The sequence below is a fragment of the Periophthalmus magnuspinnatus genome, chromosome 4 (genome assembly GCF_009829125.3).
Source record: "Periophthalmus magnuspinnatus isolate fPerMag1 chromosome 4, fPerMag1.2.pri, whole genome shotgun sequence".
NCBI classification, from domain to species: Eukaryota; Metazoa; Chordata; class Actinopteri; order Gobiiformes; family Gobiidae; genus Periophthalmus; species Periophthalmus magnuspinnatus.
This window is the reverse complement of record NC_047129.1, coordinates 32,928,938-32,954,115: the sequence shown is the minus strand read 5'-3', so window position 1 is coordinate 32,954,115 and position 25,178 is coordinate 32,928,938. Positions and strand designations below refer to the sequence as shown.

Sequence of the window (25,178 nt, the reverse complement as noted above, 5' to 3'; positions counted from 1 at the left end):
CGTCATCCGCAGCGTTCGGCTCCGGTCAAATGAAGCTTGTCGAGGCTAGCGATTATAGTGGCTAATCTGAACGTGAGTTTCGTGTTTAGAATTACGACCGCGAGTATCGTAGCAACCGAAGAGCCGATCCAGAGCGAGGCCTTTGAAGGTAACGCCGCTTCCCGCCTGCACCACTGGTTTAGCAGGGAGCGGCCGCTTAGCAACGCTGTCAATCAAACCTGTTGCTAACGCTAACGGGAGTGACGTCGGGGAAAGAAGGCGCCTGATTCGTCTGTTATTAATGTTCATATCTTGATTTACGGAGAAAATAGTGAAATAAAAAAGACCAGGATAGTGTAGAGCGGGTTAATACGAACATTTAACGTGAATCGGAGTCAGCGTCGACGGAGCGCACATGATCGCTTCCTGTTTTGGAGCGCGGCGGCTAGCGCGTTAGCTATGTCCATTTATATAAACAGTCTATGAAGAGAAGTATTAGTTTAACAGTTCATATTTGAGTCTTTTTTGAAATGTCGATACCTCTGGACACGCTGAAATCTCACCTCTGAACTGAGTCATGATCTGAAAAACATCCATTTCAAATCTAACTGAAAAATTTAACTATTTAAAAAAGAACTTGATGTAAAAGACGATTTAAACCAAACACAACTGCAGGTATGTTCTGATAAAAAAAAAGAATGTTATAACTTTTTAATAAAACTGAATATTAATAGTAATGCGTTTGATTTTTTTATAAAGCTTTTTGGACACTCAGAGGTTTTACGGTGCATTATTCATTATTCACTCGACTCTGGGGGGGTTAGATACGACCGTAGCCAAAGCTGCCCCGGGACAGAACGACACGAGTGAGGTCAAGGGTCAAAATGGTCAACGGTCACATTTTTATACTGCGCTTTCTACCTTCAAGGCTAAAAGCTCAAAGGCATCGACGAACAACTCCCCCCTTCATACATCAGTGACACAGGCACTGGGGGTGAGGCGCGGTGAGTGTCTTGCCCAAAAGCTGGAATCGCACCGTCAACCTGTGGGTCTGTGGATCCGACGCTCAGCCAATGATGTTTTTTATGTCGAGAGCAGGATTTGAACTGTCAACCCTCGGAATCGGAGGATGAACAATCGAACTGAGAAAAAACTGAGCTACTGGGAACAGGGATTAAACAGGGATTAAACCAGGACAAAACCGGGACAAAACCAGGAGTAAACCGGGACTAGACCAGGACTAAAATCAAGACTAAACCTGGACTAAACCAGAACTAAACCAAGACTAAACCGGGTCAAAACCGGGTCAAAACCGGGACAAAACCGGGACAAAACCAGGACTAATCCAAGTCTACATCAGGACTACACTAGGACTACACCAAGACTACACCAGAATTAAACCAGGGCTAAACCAGGGCTAAGCCAGGACTAAACCAGGACTAAACCAGGACTAAACCAGGTCTAAACCAGGTCTAAACCAGGTCTAAACCAGGTCTAAACCAGGTCTAAACCAGGTCTAAACCAGGACTAAACCAGGTCTAAACCAGGTCTAAACCAGGTCTAAACCAGGTCTAAACCAGGTCTAAACCAGGTCTAAACCAGGACTAAACCAGGACTAAACCAGGTCTAAACCAGGACTAAACCAGGACTAAACCAGGACTAAACCAGGGGAATCAGTGTTTCAGTTTTGTGCAGTTAAAACTTGGACCAGTTCCGACTTTGACGATGTTTAAATCTCAGATCTGTTTGTCTGTGCATGTGACTGAAACGAGTTTATTCTGCACTTTTCTCCTTTAACCTCCTGAGACCTGAGCTCTTGCATTACCTGCTTTATTAATTTCTCTCTTAATTTCTTGTTATTTGGGCTGATTGACCTGATGAGTCTAAATACAAAGAATTATCTTTTTACATTATGTAGTTTCTGAGAAAAAAAAAATGTAAATCAAATGTCCTCATATGTGACATTTTACTCATTTTGATAAAACATTTGAATAATGATTTGTAAAAACTATTTATTAAGACCCTGAACACAGCATTGTTTGTCCTGAATGTAAGAACAAAATGAGAAACAACAATTGTGTGTGCCTCTTGGAACAATGTGTCTCATGTGAAGAGCTGCTGGAAGAAAAACAAAAAAATAAATAAAATAAAAATATTCTAAACATTCTAAACAGTTAAAAATGAATATATATAATACATTTACATTGTTGCTGTTCTTGTTGCTGTTATTCTTCATCTAATAATTTGCACTGTGGAATAGACAAGCCAAAAAAGTGTTGTCCACATATGAGGACTCAGGTCTCAGGAGGTTAATGTTAATTTTATGATGATTATTTGTGATTATTTATGTTTAGATTTGTAGTTCTTATTCTATAAATGACTTTGAATTACCTCGTGTACGATTTGTGCTGTACAAATAAACTTACACACACACACACACACACACACCTCATTCATACTGTGCACTGTGGGTGAAGTGTCTTGCCCAAGGACACAACGATCGTAATCACTAGAGCCACTGCTGTTCTCAGTGATCCATCCATGCACGACTTTCAGAATTAGGACTGTCGCCGTAGTGATTAACAACTAAAACTACATAAATGAAACGCAGCATTGAAAAAAAAAAAAAAAAAAAAAAAAAAAAAAAGACACTGTAAACGGAAATAATAATTAAAACTAAGTAAAAAAAGCTCAAAACAAACACACACACAAAAACAAAAAAACAGTGCAGCGTAACACTCTGCTGCAGCCCACCTGTCCACAGACTAGTCATAACTCTGAAATGCCCACATCCTCCAAAGTGTGGTCGGATGAGACACAATCGTCATGGCGACAGGTCCCTCTCTCCCTCTCCGCGCGGCGTGGGCGAGTTATTACCGCGACGACCATAATCACCAAATATCAGCGCGTCCTCCACCAGCTGCACAGGACCTGATACCACGACTGGCATTTGGCTGTTTGTTGATTGAATAAAGATTATACATCGTGATAAACAATCGGTACAAATTAGAGCCGTGACAGATCGAAATGGCAGATAACGGAGACGAAAGAGGCGCCTGGCACTTTGAATTCGGGGCGAACGCGACGGGAAACGCGGATTTTTACAACTCTGATGACGCGGAAACACAAAAATGTAAATTAAAATAAATAAAGAAATAATCTAAAGGTGCATTATCGAACTTTTCTGGTACAAAGTTTGCCACGAGCTTGTCATTTTTACTCAGAATATTACACAATACGGCAGTAAATTTAAAGACAAGCACGTGATACCGCCAGGGCAAGTTACAGGTTAGATCAGTGGAAAGGCGAGCCCATTCACAAGAAGAATGCATGGCTTCAAGGCTGTTTTTGATCTGTAACATTTACCGTATTATTTTTGCACTGGAGTATAAGTCGCACCAGCCAAAAAATGCACAATAATGAAGAAAAAAACGAAACCCCCGGCCAAACTATGAAAAAAACGGCGACTTATAATCCAGAAAATACAGTAACACCATCTGTAATTGAATAAATGCAGGATAAGTTTAACGCCGTGCTGTGGAACATTCCAGGCAGAGCGATAACAAACAGGTAGCGTTCCCAACACCAAGCCAGGTTATGAGTCAGATCTGTGGACACCCAAGCGTACGTGCTCCCAGCTTTTTTGTATTTTATTGTCTGAAACGTTACGTAGTGGGGCAGGAAAATACTTGAATGTTGAATAATTCAGGCATAACCTTAACCCAAAGTTGTTCATGGTAGAATTTAGTGTTTTGATTGTCACGTAAATGATCCAATCAGAAAGCAGAATGAGTGTCACGTGACTAAAATGCCTCTCTCCGATCTGATTCGTCTCTACCTAAACCCCAGCGCCTGCAGAACAACCAGGACCCGGCTCAGGGAGTGAATCCTGGAGGTTATTTTGCGCGATTCCCGTAGGAGCCATATGGGTGATTGTCGTCGCTATGGCAACGCGTGATGGGGGTGAGGGGGCCGGGTTCACGTGGGCAAAGGTGACGTGTCCCGGGAGGTTCAAAGGCACCGGGTTTCCTGCTGTCCGGACGGTGGGTAGCCATATTTTTCGTTGACCTCTTTAGTTTTTGCGTGTTACCAGACTATTTTTGTGTAGCCCTGCAATTCACCATCTGTGTGTGTGTGTGTGTGTGGGTGTGTGTGTGTGGGGTGTGGGGTGTGGGGGTGTGTGTGTGTGTGTGTGACCTGCTTAAGCCACTGATTAAACCAACAGAAAACGCACTACACGAGTCACTCTATTTCTCACAAACAGCAGCGCGTCAGATTGAGGTACTGGACCCGGACTCCTCTCTAAACGACAAAGGGTACAACACCACACACACGTACAACACCATACACATGTACAACACCACACACACGTACAACACCATACACATGTACAACACCACACACGTACAACACCATACACATGTACAACACCGCACACATGCACAACACCGCACACATGCACAACACCATACACATGTACAACACCACACACATGTACAACACCATACACATGTACAACACCATACACATGTACAACACCACACGCATGTACAACACCACACGCATGTACAACACCACACGCATGTACAACACCACACGCATGTACAACACCACACGCATGTACAACACCACACGCATGTACAACACCATACACATGTACAACACCATACACATGTACAACACCACACGCATGTACAACACCACACGCATGTACAACACCACACGCATGTACAACACCACACGCATGTACAACACCACACGCATGTACAACACCACACGCATGTACAACACCACACACATGTACAACACCACACACATGTACAACACCACACACATGTACAACACCACACACATGTACAACACCTTACACACGTACAACACCACACACACGTACAACACCACACACACGTACAACACCTTACACACGTACAACACCTTACACACGTACAACACCACACACATGCACAACACCACACACATGTACAACACCTTACACATGTACAACACCACACACATGTACAACACCACACACATGTACAACACCACACACATGTACAACACCACACACATGTACAACACCACACACATGTACAACACCATACACATGCACAACACCACACACATGCACAACACCATACACATGTACAACACCACACACATGTACAACACCACACTCATGTACAACACCACACACATGCACAACACCACACTCATGTACAACACCATACACATGTACAACACCACACACATGTACAACACCACACACATGTACAACACCACACACATGTACAACAAGATTAAAAACAACCCTCCAATACACACATGGGACACTACAACACAGTGTAACTAAAACAACTAGTGCCAGACGTTAAAACATTAAAACACCCCAGACTACAACTCTCAGTCAAACAAAATTTACAAGTAAATACTGCAGAGTCACATATTGCACTGAACAAGTATTGCACTGTATTAGCTATTGCACTGTGTCAAATATTGCACTGTGTCAAATATTGCACTGTGTCAAATATTGCACTGTGTCAAATATTGCACTCAGTCAAACATATTGCACTGTGTTAAATATTGCACTCAGTCAAACATATTGCACTGTATTAAATTCTACATGTGAAGGATTGTAGTAACTTTTTTGAGACCTGTAGAAGTACATGCTCCGTACAGTTCCTTTAAAGGGCACGTTTACATAAAAAAGCATAAAGTACCAGTATCTCTCCAAAGGATTTCTGAATTATACGTGTAACCGGTTCATGTACATGTACAATTACACACACAAAAAAAGTGCTTTTGTTCATATCTGGTGTTTAATTTTATGTCCAGCTGCTTCTTGTACGTTTTTCTTTCTTCTTCGCACGTCCTTCGCTTCGCCCGTGGTATAAACTCGAGGTTTGACTCCCGCCTCTTCCCTTTGTGCTCACATTTTATTTGTATTTAAGTTCATGTTTAGCTCATTTGTTGTTCACGTGGGCGAGCGCGGGGAGACGCTAACTCCGTCACGTCATTGTCTTCTCTCGTGCCGCGTGGGCTGGACCAAATCGAGGCACATGTTCATAAAGTTTTGTGCTTTTGTTTTAATTATTTACAGGTGACGGGCTCCGAAAGTTCCCGCTGTGTCTTGTGGCGACAACGCAGAAAAAAAAAAAAAAAAGATGCATTACCGGTGTAAAAGTGTCATTTTGATGTCTAACTTTGAGGAATAATAAATGAATAATGGTTTATGTTTTATCGGCGTCTGAATGTGCCATCTAAGACTCGTCGTGGCACTAAAATTTACTCAATTTCTTAGAGAATATGATTAAACAAAGCATTTAATTTATGTCCTAATGGAAGACGGGGCAGGGATTTCATATGTTTTCTCATTCTTACTCCTTTTCGAGCTTAAATACGAACAAATCTGTGAAATGTGCTTTAAATGTGCCTGATATATGAGCTCGAAATGCATGAAAATGAAGTGAAAAATGGGAATTAAATACATGTTTTACAAAGTAGGATTCTGTCCAGAGCAGGGCTGTGCAAAAATATCAAAATATCAATATATCGTATCGTTTAATTTAATGATACAGTGTCAATATCGTGTACTTTTATTTATATTTTACCAAATTATTCTGTCACAGCTACGTTTGTGTGGCTTGTTTAGAGGAAAGACGCTCGTTTACGCAGAAAATCTGACGTTTGATTCACAGTTTTGATGATTAAAATCGGTTTATTTCTGATTATCTTTGCACAGACGGTGGTTTTAACGCAAACTTTTAGCCTTTTAGCCGTTACGCTTTGGTCGTTCAGAGCCGTTAAACTGCACATGTCGCTGTGTAAATGTAAAAAATAAACTGCGGATGAATAAAACTGACACGTGGAACAGTCTGACGTGTGCTTCTAGTTAGAAAAAAACGCACTTTCTGTTCTTTCGCCTTCAGTAAACGGAAGATAAATGCAGCGTTAATGTTTATTTTTGTGAAAACGGGGCCTTTATTCGTCACTGAATTGCATCGAATTCGTTTGAAACATATCGCGTTGTATTATATCGAATCGAAAAAGCGCTGTATCGAGATATGTATCGTATGGTGAACTGTATATCGAGGTATGTATCGTATGGTGAACTATATATCGAGGTATGTATCGTATCGTGAACTGTATATCGAGGTATGTATCGTATCGTGAACTGTATATCGAGGTATGTATCGCATCGTGAACTGCATATCGAGGTATGTATCGCATCGTGAACTGTATATCGAGGTATGTATCGCATCGTGAACTGTATATCGAGGTATGTATCGCATCGTGAACTGTATATCGAGGTATGTATCGCATCGTGAACTGCATATCGAGGTATGTATCGCATCGTGAACTGTATATCGAGGTATGTATCGCATCGTGAACTGTATATCGAGGTATGTATTGTGAACTGTATATCGAGGTATGTATCGTGAACTGTATATCGAGGTATGTATCGCATCGTGAACTGTATATCGAGGTATGTATCGTATCGTGAACTGTATATCGAGGTATGTATCGCATCGTGAACTGTATATCGAGGTATGTATCGTGAACTGTATATCGAGGTATGTATCGCATCGTGAACTGTATATCGAGGTATGTATCGTATCGTGAACTGTATATCGAGGTATGTATCGCATCGTGAACTGTATATCGAGGTATGTATCGCATTAGCAAAATCGTGATGATACGCAGCCTCAGTCCACACCGTAAAGTCTCCGGCAGCGTCAGAATTTGAGAGTAAATGAAAATAAATAAATGAAAATAATATAAATAAGCGATAAACTGTAAGAGCACAGTTTGTACGGAGAGCCCCCGTCTATAACGCCATCCTCAGACGCAAAACAAAACAAAGAAAACAACAACAACAGGGCTAGCCAGGATGCTAATAGGTGTGAAATCACTCATTAGGGGCTTGAAGGACTCGGCTAAACGGGACTCAGGCACGGGAATCTGACCAGAAGCGGCTTGGACGAGCAGCCAAACGTCGTCACTCCTACAACATTTTGTCCATTTGACGCATTTTATATTTTTCGCTTCGTCTAGAAACGCATAAAAAGCCGTAATTATTTCGCCCGATGACATTTTTCCAGTATTTTTCCCACACGGCAGAATCCGCAGTGAGCTCTTTGACCTTTCTGATTGGAGCGTTCGGACGTGAGGCGAGTTTTCTGACCTCTGCCGAGTCCGGTGCGGCCGCGCTCAGATTGGCCCCCGGAGGAAAAGACTCAGAAACAGCTTTGGTCCCGTTTTATTTATTTATTGTTGTTGTGATGGGGGTTATTTGTTTGTTGTGATGGCGAGAGTCGGAGCGTGGCGGCGGCGCGCACCTTTTCGGTTTGTACAGCTCCGGGGACGGCGAAAGGTTGAGCAAATGTCACAGGGAGCTCAAACACGGAGCAGAGGACGGAAAGGCCAGAGGGACTTTCAGTGAAATATACACCACAGAAAACATGGGACACACCTGCAGTACCGGGGCAGTCCACCAGGGCGCCACTATGTTTCAGATTAGTCACAAAATATTCTACTTTATGATTTTTTTGAACATATTTAAGCCAAATAAAGGTCGAAATCTGGTCACTGAAGGTTTCTAAATAGAGAATATTTACTTTGCAGTGACCATGCTGGGGGGGGTTTGCATGTTTGTCTATGGCGAGATGTTCAGCGGTGACCATGGTGACACAGGTGGACACACGAGCAAACACTGACGCAAAGAGGTTTCAATGGTACGTCGATGTGGCCCTCGGGAGCCGTTGTTCCGGGTCAAAGGGTAAAGCTAATGATGACTAGCATGCTAAGGCGTGTTTCCTGATTATTGGACAATGGTTAGATGCAGACAGAGCACTGCTGCTGGTGTCATATATCTGTGCTGAGGCAAAACACTTTTTACTCAAATACACGGGCGGTTGAGTCACCGCGGCTCCCCCGTCTCACCCTCGTTCCTCGTCTCACCCTCGTTCCTCGTCTCACCCTCTCTCCTCGTCTCAACCTCCCTCCCTGTCTCAACCTCGCTCCTCACCCTCTCTCAAATGCCTCACCCCACTCCCCTGGCTCAGCTTCCTTCCCCCATCACACCCTCCTTCCCCCGTCTCACCCTCCTTTCCCTGTCCCAGCCCCTCTCCTGTCTCACCCTCCTTCCCCATCAAACCCTCCTTCCGTCTCACCCTTCCCTGCGCCACCCCCTCTCATGTCTCACCCTCTGTCCCCCATCTCACCCCTCTCCTGTCTCACCCTCCTCATCTCACCCCTGTTTCACCCTCCCTCCCCTGCCGCACCATCCCTCCCTCATCTCACCCCCTTCCCCGTCTCACCCCCACTCCCCTGTCTCACTCTCTCACCTGTCTTACCCTCCCTCCCCGGACCTCACCTCCCCATCTGTTTTCTCACCGTCCCTCCCTCGTCTCACCTTCCACCCTCCCCATATCTCACGCTCCCCCCCCCCCCCCCCCCCCCCCCATCTGTTTTCTCGCCGTCCCTCCCCCGTCTCACCTCCCCCCTCCCCCGTCTCACCCTCCCGCTGCTCCAGCTCGCCTTTGGTCCATTTATTCTGCCGTGCTAATAATAGCCCAGACGCCTGCCTATCCAACCCCATCAGCTCCGACCAAAAACAGGAGGAGGTGGGAGTATCGGATTCAGGGGGAGCAGAAACAAACGCCGCACACCACACCGCTCTTACGCAACGAGAGCATCAGGAAGTACAGACGGAGAGAGGACGGGGCGAAAGGGCTAAAGGAGACAGGGACGACAGGGGGGAGACGGAAAAAAACTGTCCCGTTCGTCAAAATCTAAGTCTCCAGTTTGTAAAGTTCAATAATGTGCAGAATCTGAGGCATTTGATGAAATAAAAGAAAAATTATACTGTCAAACTGTTGTCACCCGCAAAACGTCATGAAGATGTGAGTCTGGACACGGCTGAATGTCCCTGTTTTTGTTCAGATGGACGTGATTGACAGGTGGATTGGCCAATCAGGGACAGGCGTGGCTATAACTGTCAGATTTAAAGGGCTCGTTTTACTGTTTTCTGATCTGGTCTAATGCCGTTTCCTCGTCACAAACAGACCTGGAGTTGTGTTTGTTTTTTTTTGTTTCATTCACATATTTAGGCTGAGTTCTTCTCTCAAACTGAAAACACTCCGTTCCACCTTGTGATGTCATTGTGTGGCGATACAGGAAGTGCTCCGCTGTGTTTTTAAACTCCACACGCCTTCGTTTCTAGAATCATTTGGATCATTTCAGCGAATCTGGAATTGCCGCTTATCTCGACTGAACTAAATGTAAAACGTAGCTGTTCACTTGAAAACTACCACTTGATGACATCACAAGGTGGAACAGAGCGTTTTGAGCTTTGGAAATCAACAGACTTAAAGATAGACTTACTCAAAAATGTGTGAATGAAACAAAACACAACTCTGGGTATGTTTTCAAGGAGGTAACGACACTAGAACATGACTTAAACCTCACAAGAGTCCATTTTGTGTAATATAGAAATACTTATGCTAACATATGCTAGCGTCGGTGCTATCGGCTGATGTTAATCTACTCCTCTACGTGCGTTCTTGTTTTTAAAACGAGGCTCTGGTGTTAGTCACAGCAGGTTCAAAGGTCGTCAGTCGCCAAAACAGCCCTGGTTGTTGATAGTCTCTGATGTTTTGATGCTAACGCTAACGTTCCCATTGAAAATTCACTGGCGCTAACGTACGGCAGGGTTTTTTCTCACAGTAATGGTCCCGCCTCTCCGGCGTCCCCCTCTCCGGCGTCCCCCTCTCCGGCGTCCCCCTCTCCGGCGTCCCCCTCTCCGGCGTCCCCCTCTCCCTCGTCCCCCTCTCCCTCGTCCCCCTCTCCGGCGTCCCCCCTCTCCCTCGTCCCCCTCTCCCTCGTCCACCCTCTCCGGCGTCCCCCTCTCCCTCGTCCCCCTCTCCCTCGTCCACCCTCTCCGGCGTCCCCCTCTCCCTCGTCCCCCTCTCCCTCGTCCCCCTCTCCCTCGTCCCCCTCTCCCTCGTCCCCCTCTCCCTCGTCCCCCTCTCCCTCGTCCCCCTCTCCGGCGTCCCCCCTCTCCCTCGTCCCCCTCTCCCTCGTCCCCCTCTCCCTCGTCCACCCTCTCCCTCGTCCCCCTCTCCCTCGTCCACCCTCTCCGGCGTCCCCCTCTCCCTCGTCCCCCTCTCCCTCGTCCCCCTCTCCCTCGTCCCCCTCTCCCTCGTCCCCCTCTCCCTCGTCCCCCTCTCCCTCGTCCCCCTCTCCGGCGTCCCCCCTCTCCCTCGTCCCCCTCTCCCTCGTCCACCCTCTCCGGCGTCCCCCTCTCCCTCGTCCCCCTCTCCCTCGTCCCCCTCTCCCTCGTCCCCCTCTCCCTCGTCCCCCTCTCCCTCGTCCCTCTTACACATTTAGAACATACTAAATATTCACGACGACGAGGCCAAAGCTCAGTTTTTTTTTGCCGTCACAGTTATGCTAACAACAACTAGCATGCTAACAGTGCACTTCCTGGTTATCGGACAATGAAACACTTCATAATTAGATGCAGACGGCGCAACACAGCGGACGTATTCTGACCTCATGAGCGGCTTATACAAAATATCTGCACTGGAGAAGAAGTTTTGATCAAATACATGATTCTATCCATCATTTTGAGAAGGATGAAAAACCGTTGCCGTAGCGATTGACAACTCGAAATAAACTGATATTATTTGAAACGGCCCCAGGAGAGAATCAAGAATCTATAATGACTCTGGGCACAAACAGAAATGAATCGACTGTAGTTTTTATCTTTGTAAAGATGAGCTAGAGTTAGACAGAAAGAGAGAAAGAGAGAGAGACAGAGAGAGAGACAGAGAGAGAGACAGAGAGAGAGACAGGGAGAGAGAGAGAAAGAGACAGAGAGAGAGAGAGAAAGAGACAGAGACAGGGAGAGAGAGAGAAAGAGACAGAGAGAGAGACAGGGAGAGACAGACAGAGAGAGAGATGAGAGAAACAGAGAGACGGAAGGAGGGAGAGACAGGTGAGAGAGATGAAGGCATGCAGAGAGAGAGACAGAGACAGTGAGTTGGAGAGAGAGACAGATGGAGGGATGCAGAGAGAGAGACAGAGAGACAGAGTGAGTTGGAGAGAGAGACAGATGGAGGGATGCAGAGAGAGACAGAGAGACAGAGTGAGTTGGAGAGAAAGACAGATGGAGGGATGCAGAGATGGAGAGAGATGGAGGGATGCAGAGATGGAGGGATGCAGAGAGATTGAGGAATGCAAAGATGGAGAGAGAGAGATGGAGGGATGCAGAGATGGAGGGATGCAGAGATGGAGGGATGCAGAGATGGAGGGATGCAGAGATGGAGGGATGCAGAGATGGAGGGATGCAGAGATGGAGGGATGCAGAGATGGAGGGATGCAGAGATGGAGGGATGCAGAGATGAAGAGAGAGAGATGCAGAGATGGAGGGATGCAGAGATGGAGGGATGCAGAGATGGAGGGATGCAGAGATGGAGGGATGCAGAGGTTAGATAACAGTGAAAAGGTGCAGACTCATCTTCTGCAGAGCACAGACCAGACAGAGAAAACACAGAAACACCAAACACAAACGTTCATCCGGTCGATTCTTATATAAAACGTTCACCGTGTGCAGAGTCTTTCACCGTAAAAGCCACAAACATCAGCTCCACGTGATGAAACGACCCTGAGCAGCAAAACCATCTCACGTAGAGCCGGTAAAAACGAACATCTAAGACCAAAATGAGTCCGACAGCAGCAGGTGCAGAGAGAGGAGCCACGGTTTTTCAATAGAAAGTGAACTGGAGTCGATGTAGTCTGGACCAATCACAGAGCAGCACTTTGTTGTTTTTTTGCGCGGAAGCAAAATTGACAGAAATACAGAGAATTTAGCTTTTGAAAAACAATCCGAGGGAAACGGTTTGAGGATTTGTGGAGGAAACGACATCTGAGTTTTTCCAAGTTTTGATTTTTTCCAGCTCGTTCCGCCAATCAGATCCGAGTATTCGTCATCACGCTCTGCCTTTTTTCCTGCTCGCTTTCAGAACCCGCTAAACGTGTACGACCCGTTTCAGAGAGCTAGCCAAAAAAAATACAATCTGCCAAACTAATAACGGAATGAAAAAGCGTTTGTTTGAAATGAACGCGGAGTAGTTTCTTTCTCGACCTTTTGCAGACGCTGAACTTAACCGCGGCTAAAATAGCGTCGTATTTCAACGTTTCACGAGACGCGCCAAGAGTCCGAACCCAAAAAACGAGATATTTACGTCAGGTTTAAGTGAGTACGCACCGGAGACGCATTCAAGTCAAAGCGCGAGCGAATCAATCAGCCGCAAAGTCCCAGATGAGCGAGGTACGGCAGAATTTATATTAAAGAGGAGCAGAAATGACACGCGCGCACGGCTAATTCAAACATTTAACACATGTGGAAACGCTCCGTCCTGACAGAAGGAGCTTTAGTCAGAAGATTATCGGATATAACGGACGCTGAAGTACGAAGGGAGGACGGCACGAAACGAAAGAAATGTACAGAAATAACAACTGCGAATGGAAAAGGTTCAAAATGGATCTTTTTTTTTAATACGATTATGGATATTTGTGCTGTTTCTGCGGCTGACGACCGAGATCCGCTGATACGTTTCCAGCAGGACTGCACGGAAATAGAAAGTTAAAACAACACTCCGGAACATTCCCCACGGATTTAAGACACGTTTTAATGGAAACCAGCAAAAGGACGCCCAACGCCAGGCTGAGTAAGAGTCAGGTTTGTGGAGACGCGAGCCCGATCACACTAAGGAAACTTGTTTTTTCAGTGGAATAAACAACCAAACCGAAAAATGAGACAGAGAAGGAGGGAGAGACAGAGGGAGAGGGTGAGAGAGAGATGGAGGGATGCAGAGAGAGAGAGACAGAGGGAGAGGGTGAGAGAAAGATGGAGGCATGCAGAGAGAGAGAGAGACAGAGAGACAGAGGGAGAGGGTGAGAGAGAGATGGAGGGATGCAGAGAGAGAGACAGAGCGAGATGGAGGCATGCAGCGAGAGAGAGACAGAGAGACAGAGCGAGATGGAGAGAGAGAAAAAGGTAACAGCTGTAAACCATAAATTTGACATTTTTTAGCAAAATAAGTGACACCTCCAAAAGTTCACATGACCCTCCCTCACAGCTCAGAGGGCAAACAAGTATGTGTGTTTTTTGTGGTCTATTATTCGGCCAAAAAAAGTGACTTACTTTGGCATTAACTCTACAGCAAATCCCACACACTGAGGTAATAAAACACTTTACACTTTCCAAAAACATCAACAGAATCTGGGACATACCATAACTATCGCGCTTCTTTTTCCATTTCTTCAGCATTAGTTTGTTTAAAAAGACGAATTTGATTAACTGAGGACAAAGTGGGACACATGGACACACAGAGACTCAAAACCACGGAGACAAAGACAAAAACATTTCCTGCTGGTCCGACTTACTGCCTGAAATCGACATGAATATAATCTGTACCTGTTTTTGTCTGGATGCTTCTGTCAAACTGTTTATTTATGAAAGATGCACAATATGTTTGTTTGTTTTTTTATGTACAGCACATAATGAATGTGTAAAATGCAATTTCTGCTGACGTCATTTTATGGAGGAAATTTGCAGTTACTGTACGGAAGGAATTCAAAGCTGGACAGGATTACTTTAATTATTTAACATTTTTATATTATTTATAATATTATTATTCACTATTATTGTTACTATTACTATTATTATTACTTTTACTGTTATTATTACATGTATCATTGCCACATGCTTATTTTTTATTTATTTTTTGTCTTTATTGTGTATTTATTATCATCATCACTACATTATATTATTGCTATGTGCTTCTGTATGCTTTATTTATTTATTTTTTCTTTATTGTGTATTTATCATCATCATTATTATTACATTATATTTTTGCCATATGCTTATTTTTTATTTTTTGTATGTATTGTGTATTTATTATTATTATTATTATTATTATTATTATTATTATTATTATTATTATTTTATTGCTAAATTGTATTATTGCTATTTTTTTGTCTTTATTGATTCTTTACTGATTCTGATTTATTGTGTATTTATTTTAATTAATTAATTTTATTTATTTTTTTCTCTCTCTTCTATGTATAAACCCATCAGGGCGTTTGAAAAGTTGTAAAAAAAAACAACAACTGTAAATCAGACTGTAACCTGTGCAGCTGCAGATGAGATCAATACTTGAATAAAAATTTGATCACAAAAAAAGAATATCGGCTATATTTTGGTTGCCTGACGATTATCGATACCTGAAAAACCATCCCTCGATAATCACAGATGGAGATATTAACACAGACACACCAACAAACATTTGTACTGCTTTTTAGACGAACGAGCAGCTTCTGTAAGTCCTCAAGTCCATCAGCCGCCCTGGGACAAACCACCAGAGACGTGGCTGCCGTTCTGCACCTGTGGCCTCTGTGACCGGCTCCACCTCCAGCCAACGACGAAGCGTTTGACGAGTTTTCAGACGACAAAAGGATGAATAACGACGACTACGCCTCCGACAATTTTCATCCAACCCAATGATTCACGTCGAGATGTTAAGATTCTACTTACGTAACACGAGGAAATCCAAAAAAAGCTTTACCGATATTTTTGGGCAAACACGTAACGCTGGTTTTGACCGTTTTCTCCAAAATATGACTCAAAATGACGACAAAGTGAATGATTCTAGTCAGAGTTTGGTATAATAAAAACAAAGTATAAAAAAAACAAACAGATGAGAAGAAATAATCACTTCATGTCTAATTTGATCTCTCGTCGCGCTAAAATGAATTAATATTTAAAGAAAGATGTTTGCGTCTCAATGCTAACGCTAATGCTAATTTTGAGGCGTAATAAATATTAAAAACAACACCATTTACCAAGTGTTCTACATGTAAAAATAACTGGGTGTTTTTTTATTTTAATTACCGTATTTTCCGGGCTATAAGTTGCAGTTTTTTTCATAGTTTGTCCAGGGGTGAGACTTATACTCAAATGCGACTTCTATGTTAAATTATTCAAATAAAGGACTGAGATCCAGAGTAATGTACTGATATTCAGCCTGTTGTTCCACATTTTATTATTATTATAACTTAACTTTAAAGATAAAATGTCTGTTCTTGGTCTCATGTTTTGTAAAATAAATTCCCTAAAAATGCGACTTATATATGTTTTTTTCTTCATTATTATGCATTTTGTCGATGGTGCGACTTATACTCCAGAGCGACGTATAGTCCGGAAAACACGGTAATTTGAATTTCAATAGGTTGTTTACGTTATGTTTTCCGATTTTAACCCTTTAATGACAGAGCACATTATACACTTTTATTCTTTTTAGCCATAAAAATCATGTTAAAGGAAGTATTTTTTCACACACCTTCCTCTATTTTACACCTTTATCCATCCATATTTTTCCTTTGACACATCCATAACTGACTGGGAGAATCTTGGCGGCTCCTGCGCTCTGATTGGTCGTCTTCGAGTGACATCACAAGCAATGACAGTGACATATTTAAAGAGCCCCACGCCTCTGCTTTGAGACGCCGTTTGAATTTACATGAAGCACAATCGGTTGCAGAGTTACGGTAATGGAAAGTCCACAACCGCGAGTCTAACGGAGGGCGTTAGCATCCGACGCTATAGGGTTAATCACAGTGAGCTAGCTAGCATGCTGTTGTGCGCAGAGCCAGTTTTTTTGACATCCACAACATCCAACAACTACGATGACCCGAACAAAATATCAAACAGCTTTTCCGTCCGTCTCGTGGCGTGTTTGGCCGTTACCTTGGTGATGAGGATGCGGTAATGCTCCAGGAGGTCGTGGTTGTCATGGCACCCGGCGAGCAGCTGCCACACCTCGGCTCGGAGCGGCTCTGGGATCCCGGAGCGGACCAGAGTGGACAGGCCCTTCGGACGAGAGCTGAAGTTCCCCTGCCTGAGTAAACACAAACACAAACACATGGAGGAGGTTAGCAAGAAATGAAATTAGCAAGAAATTAAACGTAGCAGCGGCGGAGATATAATAAGAACTGGATAAGACGCTGCCCCCGCTGCCCGAGAACAAGATCGATTAGCGCCCTCTGCAGGTGCTGTGGCTCCCTGGAGCGCGGCGCAGAAAGAATTCCCCCATAGAGCGAAATGCATTGTGGGGAATTCAAACTGCCCGTGTTCGTCTGACACAGCGTCCACGGCTCCACAAAGGTCGGGTTTTGTCGGGATCCTTCTGTATTTTCACAACATGAACTTTGTAGAATTTTTAAATCCTCAAAACACATAAAACGTTGTAAGATTTAGTCTGAGTCTGCGCTGGGTTTGTTCAAGCAGCTTAACTCACAGAACTTAACACTTTTATTGTCAAATTAAATGTAAATATATGAGGAAAAAATCTCACAAGATCATTTTCCTCATGTGAAACCATCTGTGTTTGGTCTCGTGAGATTTCGTGGAACGAGATCTCGTCCCAGCTCTAGGAACTGTGTTATTCCCCTTTGTGGATTTATCCGTTAGATAAAACCATTTTTGTTCTTTCATGTGAGTATTTTTGTTCTTTTGTGTGAGTATTTTTGTGCTTTCGTCTGAGTATTTTTGTTCTTTTGCGTGAGTATTTTTGTTCTTTCGTGTGAGTATTTTTGTTCTTTTGCGTGAGTATTTTTGTTCTTTCGTCTGAGTATTTTTGTTCTTTCGTGTGAGTATTTTTGTGCTTTTGCGTGAGTATTTTTGTTCTTTCGTGTGAGTATTTTTGTTCTTTTGCGTGAGTATTTTTGTTCTTTCGTGTGAGTATTTTTGTTATTTTGCGTGAGTATTATCAAATGTGAAAGGGGCGTGGCTTCGAGAGTTGCTGTATCTTTTACTTATAATTTTATCTTAAAAAAATGTTTGGATGGATTTAAATGGATTTAAACAGCACATTTCCAGGACCCTGTGATCAACCTGAGCGTTCACGGTTCTGTTTAGCGGTTAGCTTTCACACAAACGGTTGGCTAATGCTAACGCTAGCTAGCTTGTGACTGTGACGTTATTTAAAAAGGGACTTGTCTTACAGCACAAATCAGCTCAACTCTTAGCTAAATCAGTTGTTTATGGTCAGAATGTGTTAAAACAAAGTCTAACTTGAGTAGCAGGTTCAGACAGAGCAGTGCCTACAGTTAGCATCACACCTCCAGAGAACGTTGACGCCATTAGCCGCGAAGTATCAATAAAATTTATGACTTTATTACAGAAAGAAAACGAAAAAAAGATCAGAAATATTAATATAACAGCGACTACTTCTGTTTTATAAGCGCAGTACTTGATGAAATGTAAAGTATAATATATATAATTTGTAAAGTATAATATATATAATTTGTGATATTTGTTCCACAGATGCACGTCGATGAATCAGAGCCGTTGTGATTCGCTCGTTCTGTCTCCAGTTCATGCGGCGACTGCTGAGACATATTCATAACCCAAACTTGTGAAGTCGAGCATATGAACCCCGGCTTCACCACCGAGCCACATGGAAGCGCCAACGTGTTCATTTATTTCTGAAGCTTTTCACGATCCAGATCTGTAATTAAACGTGGGAAGACGATCGGAATATTAAATAATACTTTAAAATAATCCGACGTAATAAAAAATACACTTTAATTAGCCTTAAAGAGGAGGTTTTACGCAAAAAGGAAACGCGGCGATCTAAATATGTTACGTGTCAGCGCCACAGAAGTGAAATACCCATATCTATCTCCATGGCAACAAGCAGGTTACATCACCAGACAAAGTGGCAGGTCAGATCTGTGGAGAGCCGAGCCCACTTACGGTAACAATCAATGCTTTTTTTTGCTGGATTTTTGAGCAAGAAAAATCACCTGTAATTGAATAAATGCAACATGGATGAGTTTAATGCCATACCGTGGAACATTCCCGGCAAAGAAATCCAACCTACGCAATAAAAGTTACATAGTGCAGCTTTAAACCTCCAACCAACACATCTAAAGACATAATACTGGCCTAATGTCGTGAATATCGTTATCGAAATTCTCCAAAAATAATCGAGTCATTCCATTTTCGTCGATACCTCCAGCTCCATCCGCCATTTTGTAGAGTGTGTAATGTGATGATGTCATTTCCTGTACTTTCATTTAAAATATCCAAAAGGTAAATTCACAGAGTTGAACCTGAGCGTTTCCATCGGCAACTGGACTGAACTCTCTATGATTCTACAAAAATCAACCTTTCAACGAAGACTGACACGAAAACACGTTTAAAAGAGAAAAATATCAACACAGAAAAATATCACAAATATCATCAGACAGAGAGAGAGAGAGAGAGAGAGAAGGAGAGGGACGGAGAGAGAAAGAGACATCAACACAGAAAAATATCACAAATATCATGAGAAAGAGACAGAGAGAGAGAGAGAAGGAGAGGGACGGAGAGAGAAAGAGACATCAACACAGAAACATATCACAAATATCATGAGAAAGAGAGAAAGAGACAGAGAAAGAGAAGGAGAGGGAGGGAGAGAGAAAGAGACACATCAACACAGAAACATATCACAAATATCATGAGAAAGAGAGAAAGAGACAGAGAAAGAGAAGGAGAGGGAGGGAGAGAGAAAGAGACACATCAACACAGAAAAATATCACAAATATCATGAGAAAGAGAGAAAGAGACAGAGAGAGGAAGAAAGAGACAGAGAGAGAGAGAAGGAGAGAGAGGGAGAAAGAACGAGAGACACATCAACACAGAAAAATATCACACATATCATCAGAAAGAGAGAAAGAGAGAAGGAGAGGGACGGAGAGAGAAAGAAAGAGAGAGAAAGGGAGAGAAAAAGAGAAAGACTGAGAAAGAGACAGAAAGATAAAAAGAGAAAGAGAGATACACCAACACAGAAAAATATCACAAATATCATTAATGCATAAGAAAGAGAGAAAGAGAGAGAGAAGGAGAGAGAGAAAGAGAGGGAGAAAGAGAAAGAAAGACAAAAAGAGAGACAGAGAAAACAACAGAGAAAAAGAGAAACAGAAACAGAGAGAAAGAAGGAAAAGAAAAATAGAGAAAAATAAAGAGAAAGAAAGAGACAGAGAAAGAGAGAAAGGGTTAGAGGGCGAGGGAGAGTAAGAAAGAAAAACAAAAGAAAATCTAGCGGTTCACCTTTATGTAAAGAGGAAAAATGTGGATGAATGAAAAGTGCCATTAGTTCAGGAGTAGTTTTTTTACAGACGTGAATGATTCAAACAGCAGCAGCTCAAATGTTAAACAGACACAGACGAAATTCTACAAAAACAAAATGCTCTGTGCAAAGAAAAAGTACACAAGAAATACTGAAAACATATCGTTCTACTCATCATATACTGGTGGAAAAAGTACTCCATTTTGTTAGTAAAACCACAGATACCGGAGCAAAAGCTGAAGTATCACACGAAACAATTACTCAAGTAAAAGTATTAAAGTACCTGTTTAAAAGTGTACTTCAAGAGTAAAAAGTAAAAGTAGTTCACGCAGATTTATAAAGCGTCAAATGTGGCGATTTTGACAAAGATTTGAGCTGAATTTTGTTCAACAGAAACAACTAAATCAATCTTTTTTTTTTTCCAAGTTTGTATATTTTTGTTTTTCTCAAATTATGAATGTGTTAAAAAAAAAACAAAAAAAAACATCAGACTTTTCAGCAGCTCCCAAACTATCATAAAAATACTTTAACTTTTCAGTCTCGTTTCAAAAATGTAGTGGAGCAGAAAGTACAGATACTGCTCTCAAATGCAGTAAAAGTAAAAAGTACCCACTCTAAAATGTACTTAAATACATAAAATTGCAGTACCTGAAACCCAGAAATAGATTAAAACGCGCTGTGCTGTTCCTAAAGCCACAAGTACACAAAAATATCTGCTTTACACGACGAGTCTGCGCCACATTATTAAAAGTCTACAGAGCAAAAATGACAATATCTGTAATTCCCCGATGACGTTACGACAAAGAAGAGGCTGCGTTTTCTCTCCATTATGGTCCATCACGCAGAGAAAGAGGAAAAAACACGCCGTCAGCCCGTTTTAACGACGCCTGAAACGCCATCGTAACGTGTTTATCGGGGACATTTCACAATAAACTATTTGACTGTATTACGGCGCCGGGAGGGAACGGGAAAAGCAGACTGTGAAATCAAACGAGAGAAAGAACAAGAGAAGACATCGTTCTGCGACATCGCCCTACGACATCGCCCTACGACATCGCTCTGCGTCGCTACGAAAGACAGAACCGTGCTAATGTACAAACGGACGGCTAATGTTGTCGCGACGCTAACAGTTTAACCTCAACTTTGATCACAGACTGTTCAAACGAGCGGATAAAGTGAAAGCGACGTCACCCACAGCGTTTGGCTTAGCGACGCTGTCAATTTAAAGACACAATAGTGAATTAAAAACATCAGGATCACGTAGAGCGGGTTAATGCGAACATTTAAGACCAAAATGACCGAATGGAACCAAATGGAACCGAATGGAACGTGGCGCAGGTTAGCTATGTCCATTTATACAAACAGTCTATGATGTTGACGCTAAAACAGTGGTGCTCAAACTCTTTTCACCAGGGCCATATCTTGAAAAATATTTGACACGGAGGGACAGTGGTCAATACCGTTAATTCAGATGGTGCGTTTAACATAATTTTGACTTCATACTTTAAATAAGACTTGAAATATTAATACTTGGTCTGTATGACAAGGCAATGTGATGTTATTTAGGTTATATTGGGAGGATTACTCAAATTTGCAGTAAAAAGTACTGATTATGATCAACTGGGCCAGTTCAACTGAAGGTCTGAGGGCCAATAAAAATTGGTCTGAGGGCCACATTCGGCCCCCGGGCCATAGTTTGGGGGACAAAGGGGCCCAGACATGGAGCCTCTTCCTATTAATTTGTATTAGGGGGCCCCACGTTTATTGTGATTATTTTAGCTGTGAGAATCGTCACACAAACTTTCAATATCGCCAACGACCTCCTCCACCTCCACACCCACCCACACTCTCCCATCAGCTGACACCACCCTCCTGTCTCACTCCATCAGGACTAAACATAAGACAAACATCAGAGTCTAATCCACGGTAGTAGGTGAAGTAGGTAGTAGTAGTAGTAGGTAGTAGTAGTAGTAGATGTAGTAGGTAGTAGTAGTAGTAGGTAGTAGTAGTAGTAGATGTAGTAGGTAGTAGTAGATGTAGTAGGTAGTAGTAGGCAGTAATAAAGCAGTAGGTAGTAAGTAGTAGGTATAGTTGGTGTAATAGTTAGTAGTAGGTAGTAGTAGGCAGCAGGTAGTAGGTGTAGTAGGTAGTAGTAATAAAAGTAGTAGTAGTTAGCAGGTATAGTAGGTGTACTAGGTAGTAGTAGCAGCGGATAGTAATAAGGCGTAGTAGGTAGTAAGTAGTAGTAGGTATAGTAGGTGTAATAGTAGTAAGTAGTAGTAGGCAGCAGGTAGTAGGTATAGTAGGTATAGTAGCAGGTAGTAGTAGGTATAGTATTTGTAATAGTAGTAGTAAGTAGTAGGTAGAAGCAGGCAGTAGGTAGTACTAGCAGGTAGCGATAAGGTGTAGTAGGTAGTAAGTATTAACAGGTAGTAGTAGGTAGTATTAGTAGGTAATAGTATTTGGTAGTAATAGTAGTAGAAGTAAAATCTGTACTTTTCATGCAGAACAGAATAATAAACTGTACCATCTGTTGAGGATGGATCCCCAGGACTCCAGGATCTTCTCAGGACAGTCTTTGGACACGTCTCCGGTTCCACTCGAGATTTCATTGTCACTTTCTGCAACGAGAAAAATCAACCAAAAAAATTAATTAAAACGTCAAACGAACAGAAAGTACCAAGTTGTATTTTTGGCTGGGAAAACGTATTCAGTCGTACGTGAGACAGTAACTCTGAGGAGAGAGGAACAAAACACACAGGAAAAATACACGATTTCAGAGTAGGGTTGGCGAAAGTATCGAGAATCAGATATGAATCGATACTTAAACTAGTATCGGAAACAGTATCGAGTACGGAGTCTGTTCCTTAGTCCGGAAATAGTGTCGCGATACAAAAATGTCAAAATGTTCGCAATAAAAAGCACCTACAATGGAATAAATGTAAGTTGAGAAGTTTAATGCCATACTGTGGAACATTCCAGGCAGAGAAATGTCAATGAACGTGCCAGACTCCCCCCCCCAAACGAGAAAAGTTACACAGTGAATCTTTAAGTACCAATTATAAAACGTTGGACAGGAGATGAACCCGAGCACAAGACGGACGCCGTGTTTGTTTGAGCTAACGTAAAGTTCACTGCATTAACCTAGCGCTAATTAAGCTTTGGTTGCCGTGACAATAACATTTACAAACAGAGTCAGGACTTGAACCGTTAACCCTACGATTGAAGGGCGTGCGGTGGAGGTTTTCAGATTCTACATGTGACGGTGCCATGTTTAATTTTAGCAGTCCTCCATCTGTGTCGAATATGACTGGATGTTTTTCAGTTAAGCCTGTGTTTTTACAGATAAACATGTTTTTCTGCTGTGAGCCGCGTCGCCTTTCCACAGACGTTACCTGTAACCTGACCTGGTGCCTGTTTGTCCCTGTGCAGGTACGTGGTGTAAAGTCAGACTTGGTTGGTCGATATATCTGACATTAGTGTTATTATCAGCTCCCTCACAGCTCCCTCACGGCTCCCTCACGGCTCCCTCACGGCTCCCTCACAGGCTCACTCACGGCTCACTCACAGGCTCCCTCACAGGCTCCCTCACAGGCTCCCTCACAGACTCCCTCACAGGCTCCCTCACAGGCTCCCTCACAGGCTCCCTCACAGGCTCCCTCACAGGCTCCCCTCACGGCTCCCCTCACGGCTCCCCTCACGGCTCCCCTCACGGCTCCCCTCACAGGCTCACTCACGGCTCACTCACGGCTCACTCACAGGCTCTCTCACGGCTCCCTCACGGCTCCCTCACGGCTCCCTCACAGGCTCCCTCACGGCTGCCTCACGGCTCACTCACAGGCTCGCTCACGGCTCCCCTCACAGGCTCACTCACAGACTTGCTTGCAGTAAGTAGTAGTAGTTAGTAGTAAAAGTAGTAGTAGTAGTAGTAGTAGTACTAAGTAAAAAAATCAGCCTAAATATCTGGTCGTCGGTTGCTCTCGATTTTAAACAATCGTCATCGGTCAGGAAAGCTCCACATCGGTCCAGCTCTAATTATAGACAAAGCACCGTCACCATGGAGACGAGCAGGTGGAGGTCTGTACGACTAAAGCTACTGTGAACTTTAATATTTACTCTGAAGACTCCACTCACATCACAGGCATTTAGGCAATCACATTTACACTAAATATATATGCTGTATTAAAGAGGAGGTATTTACTTCTGTGGGGTATTAACGAGGAGGTATTTACTTCTACGGGGTATTAAAGAGGAGGTATTTACTTCTATGGGGCATTAAAGAGGAGGTATTTTACTTCTGTGGGGTATTAAAGAGGAGGTATTTACTTCTGTGGGGTATTAAAGAGGAAGTATTTACTTCTGTGGGGTATTAAAGAGGAGGTATTTACTTCTATGGGGCATTAAAGAGGAGGTATTTACTTCTGTGGGGTATTAAAGAGGAGGTATTTACTTCTGTGGGGTATTAAAGAGGAGGTATTTACTTCTACGGAGTATTAAAGAGGAGGTATTTACTTAGAGGGGGTATTTACTGTAACACATAAGATATTTACATCTCCATCTTCCCTTTTATTGTTTTAAAAATGCTATATTCATCCAAAGTAACTTTGCTCTCTGTGCTAAGCCCCTCCCCCTTCAGAGCACTATCACAACACAATCAGCTGCGTCGCCCTAATGAAACTCCTGCACATCACACCAGGTTTGTGAAGTCGTAGTGTACAGTTTTGTGTCATGTTTTTGTATATTTATGGAGGATTGTCGTGTGGGAGCGTGGGTGATGTAGACTTGTGGGCGGAGCCTCGTACAGAATCGTACAGCTAACCATAAAGAGGGTTTGAATAGCGCCCAGGAGAGATCTCTAGATTACTCAAACATGGATGACTCTAAATCCTCTTCAGACGTGTTTTTGATGAGGGAACAACATTGTTAGAAATCTCTAAAAAGTCGATTTTGAAAAAAAAAAACAATGCTGCTTTAATCAAAAACATTTAAGTCCATTGGAGAAAAACAAAGTGACAGATG

The 25,178-nt window shown here is 43.0% G+C and overlaps 1 protein-coding gene across 2 annotated transcripts in view; it reads right to left on the bottom strand.

Moving 5' to 3' along the window:
- Window positions 1-25,178, bottom strand: part of rabgap1l (RAB GTPase activating protein 1-like) — a 181,936-nt gene that overhangs the window by 103,482 nt on the left and 53,276 nt on the right. For both annotated transcript variants that reach the window (XM_055221068.1, XM_033992113.2), the window contains 2 exons: window positions 22,687-22,780; window positions 16,793-16,943 (listed from right to left, as the gene is read on the bottom strand). In XM_055221068.1, coding sequence (XP_055077043.1) covers window positions 16,793-16,943; window positions 22,687-22,780 — 245 coding nt within the window. The remainder of the gene's footprint in view (window positions 1-16,792; window positions 16,944-22,686; window positions 22,781-25,178) is intronic.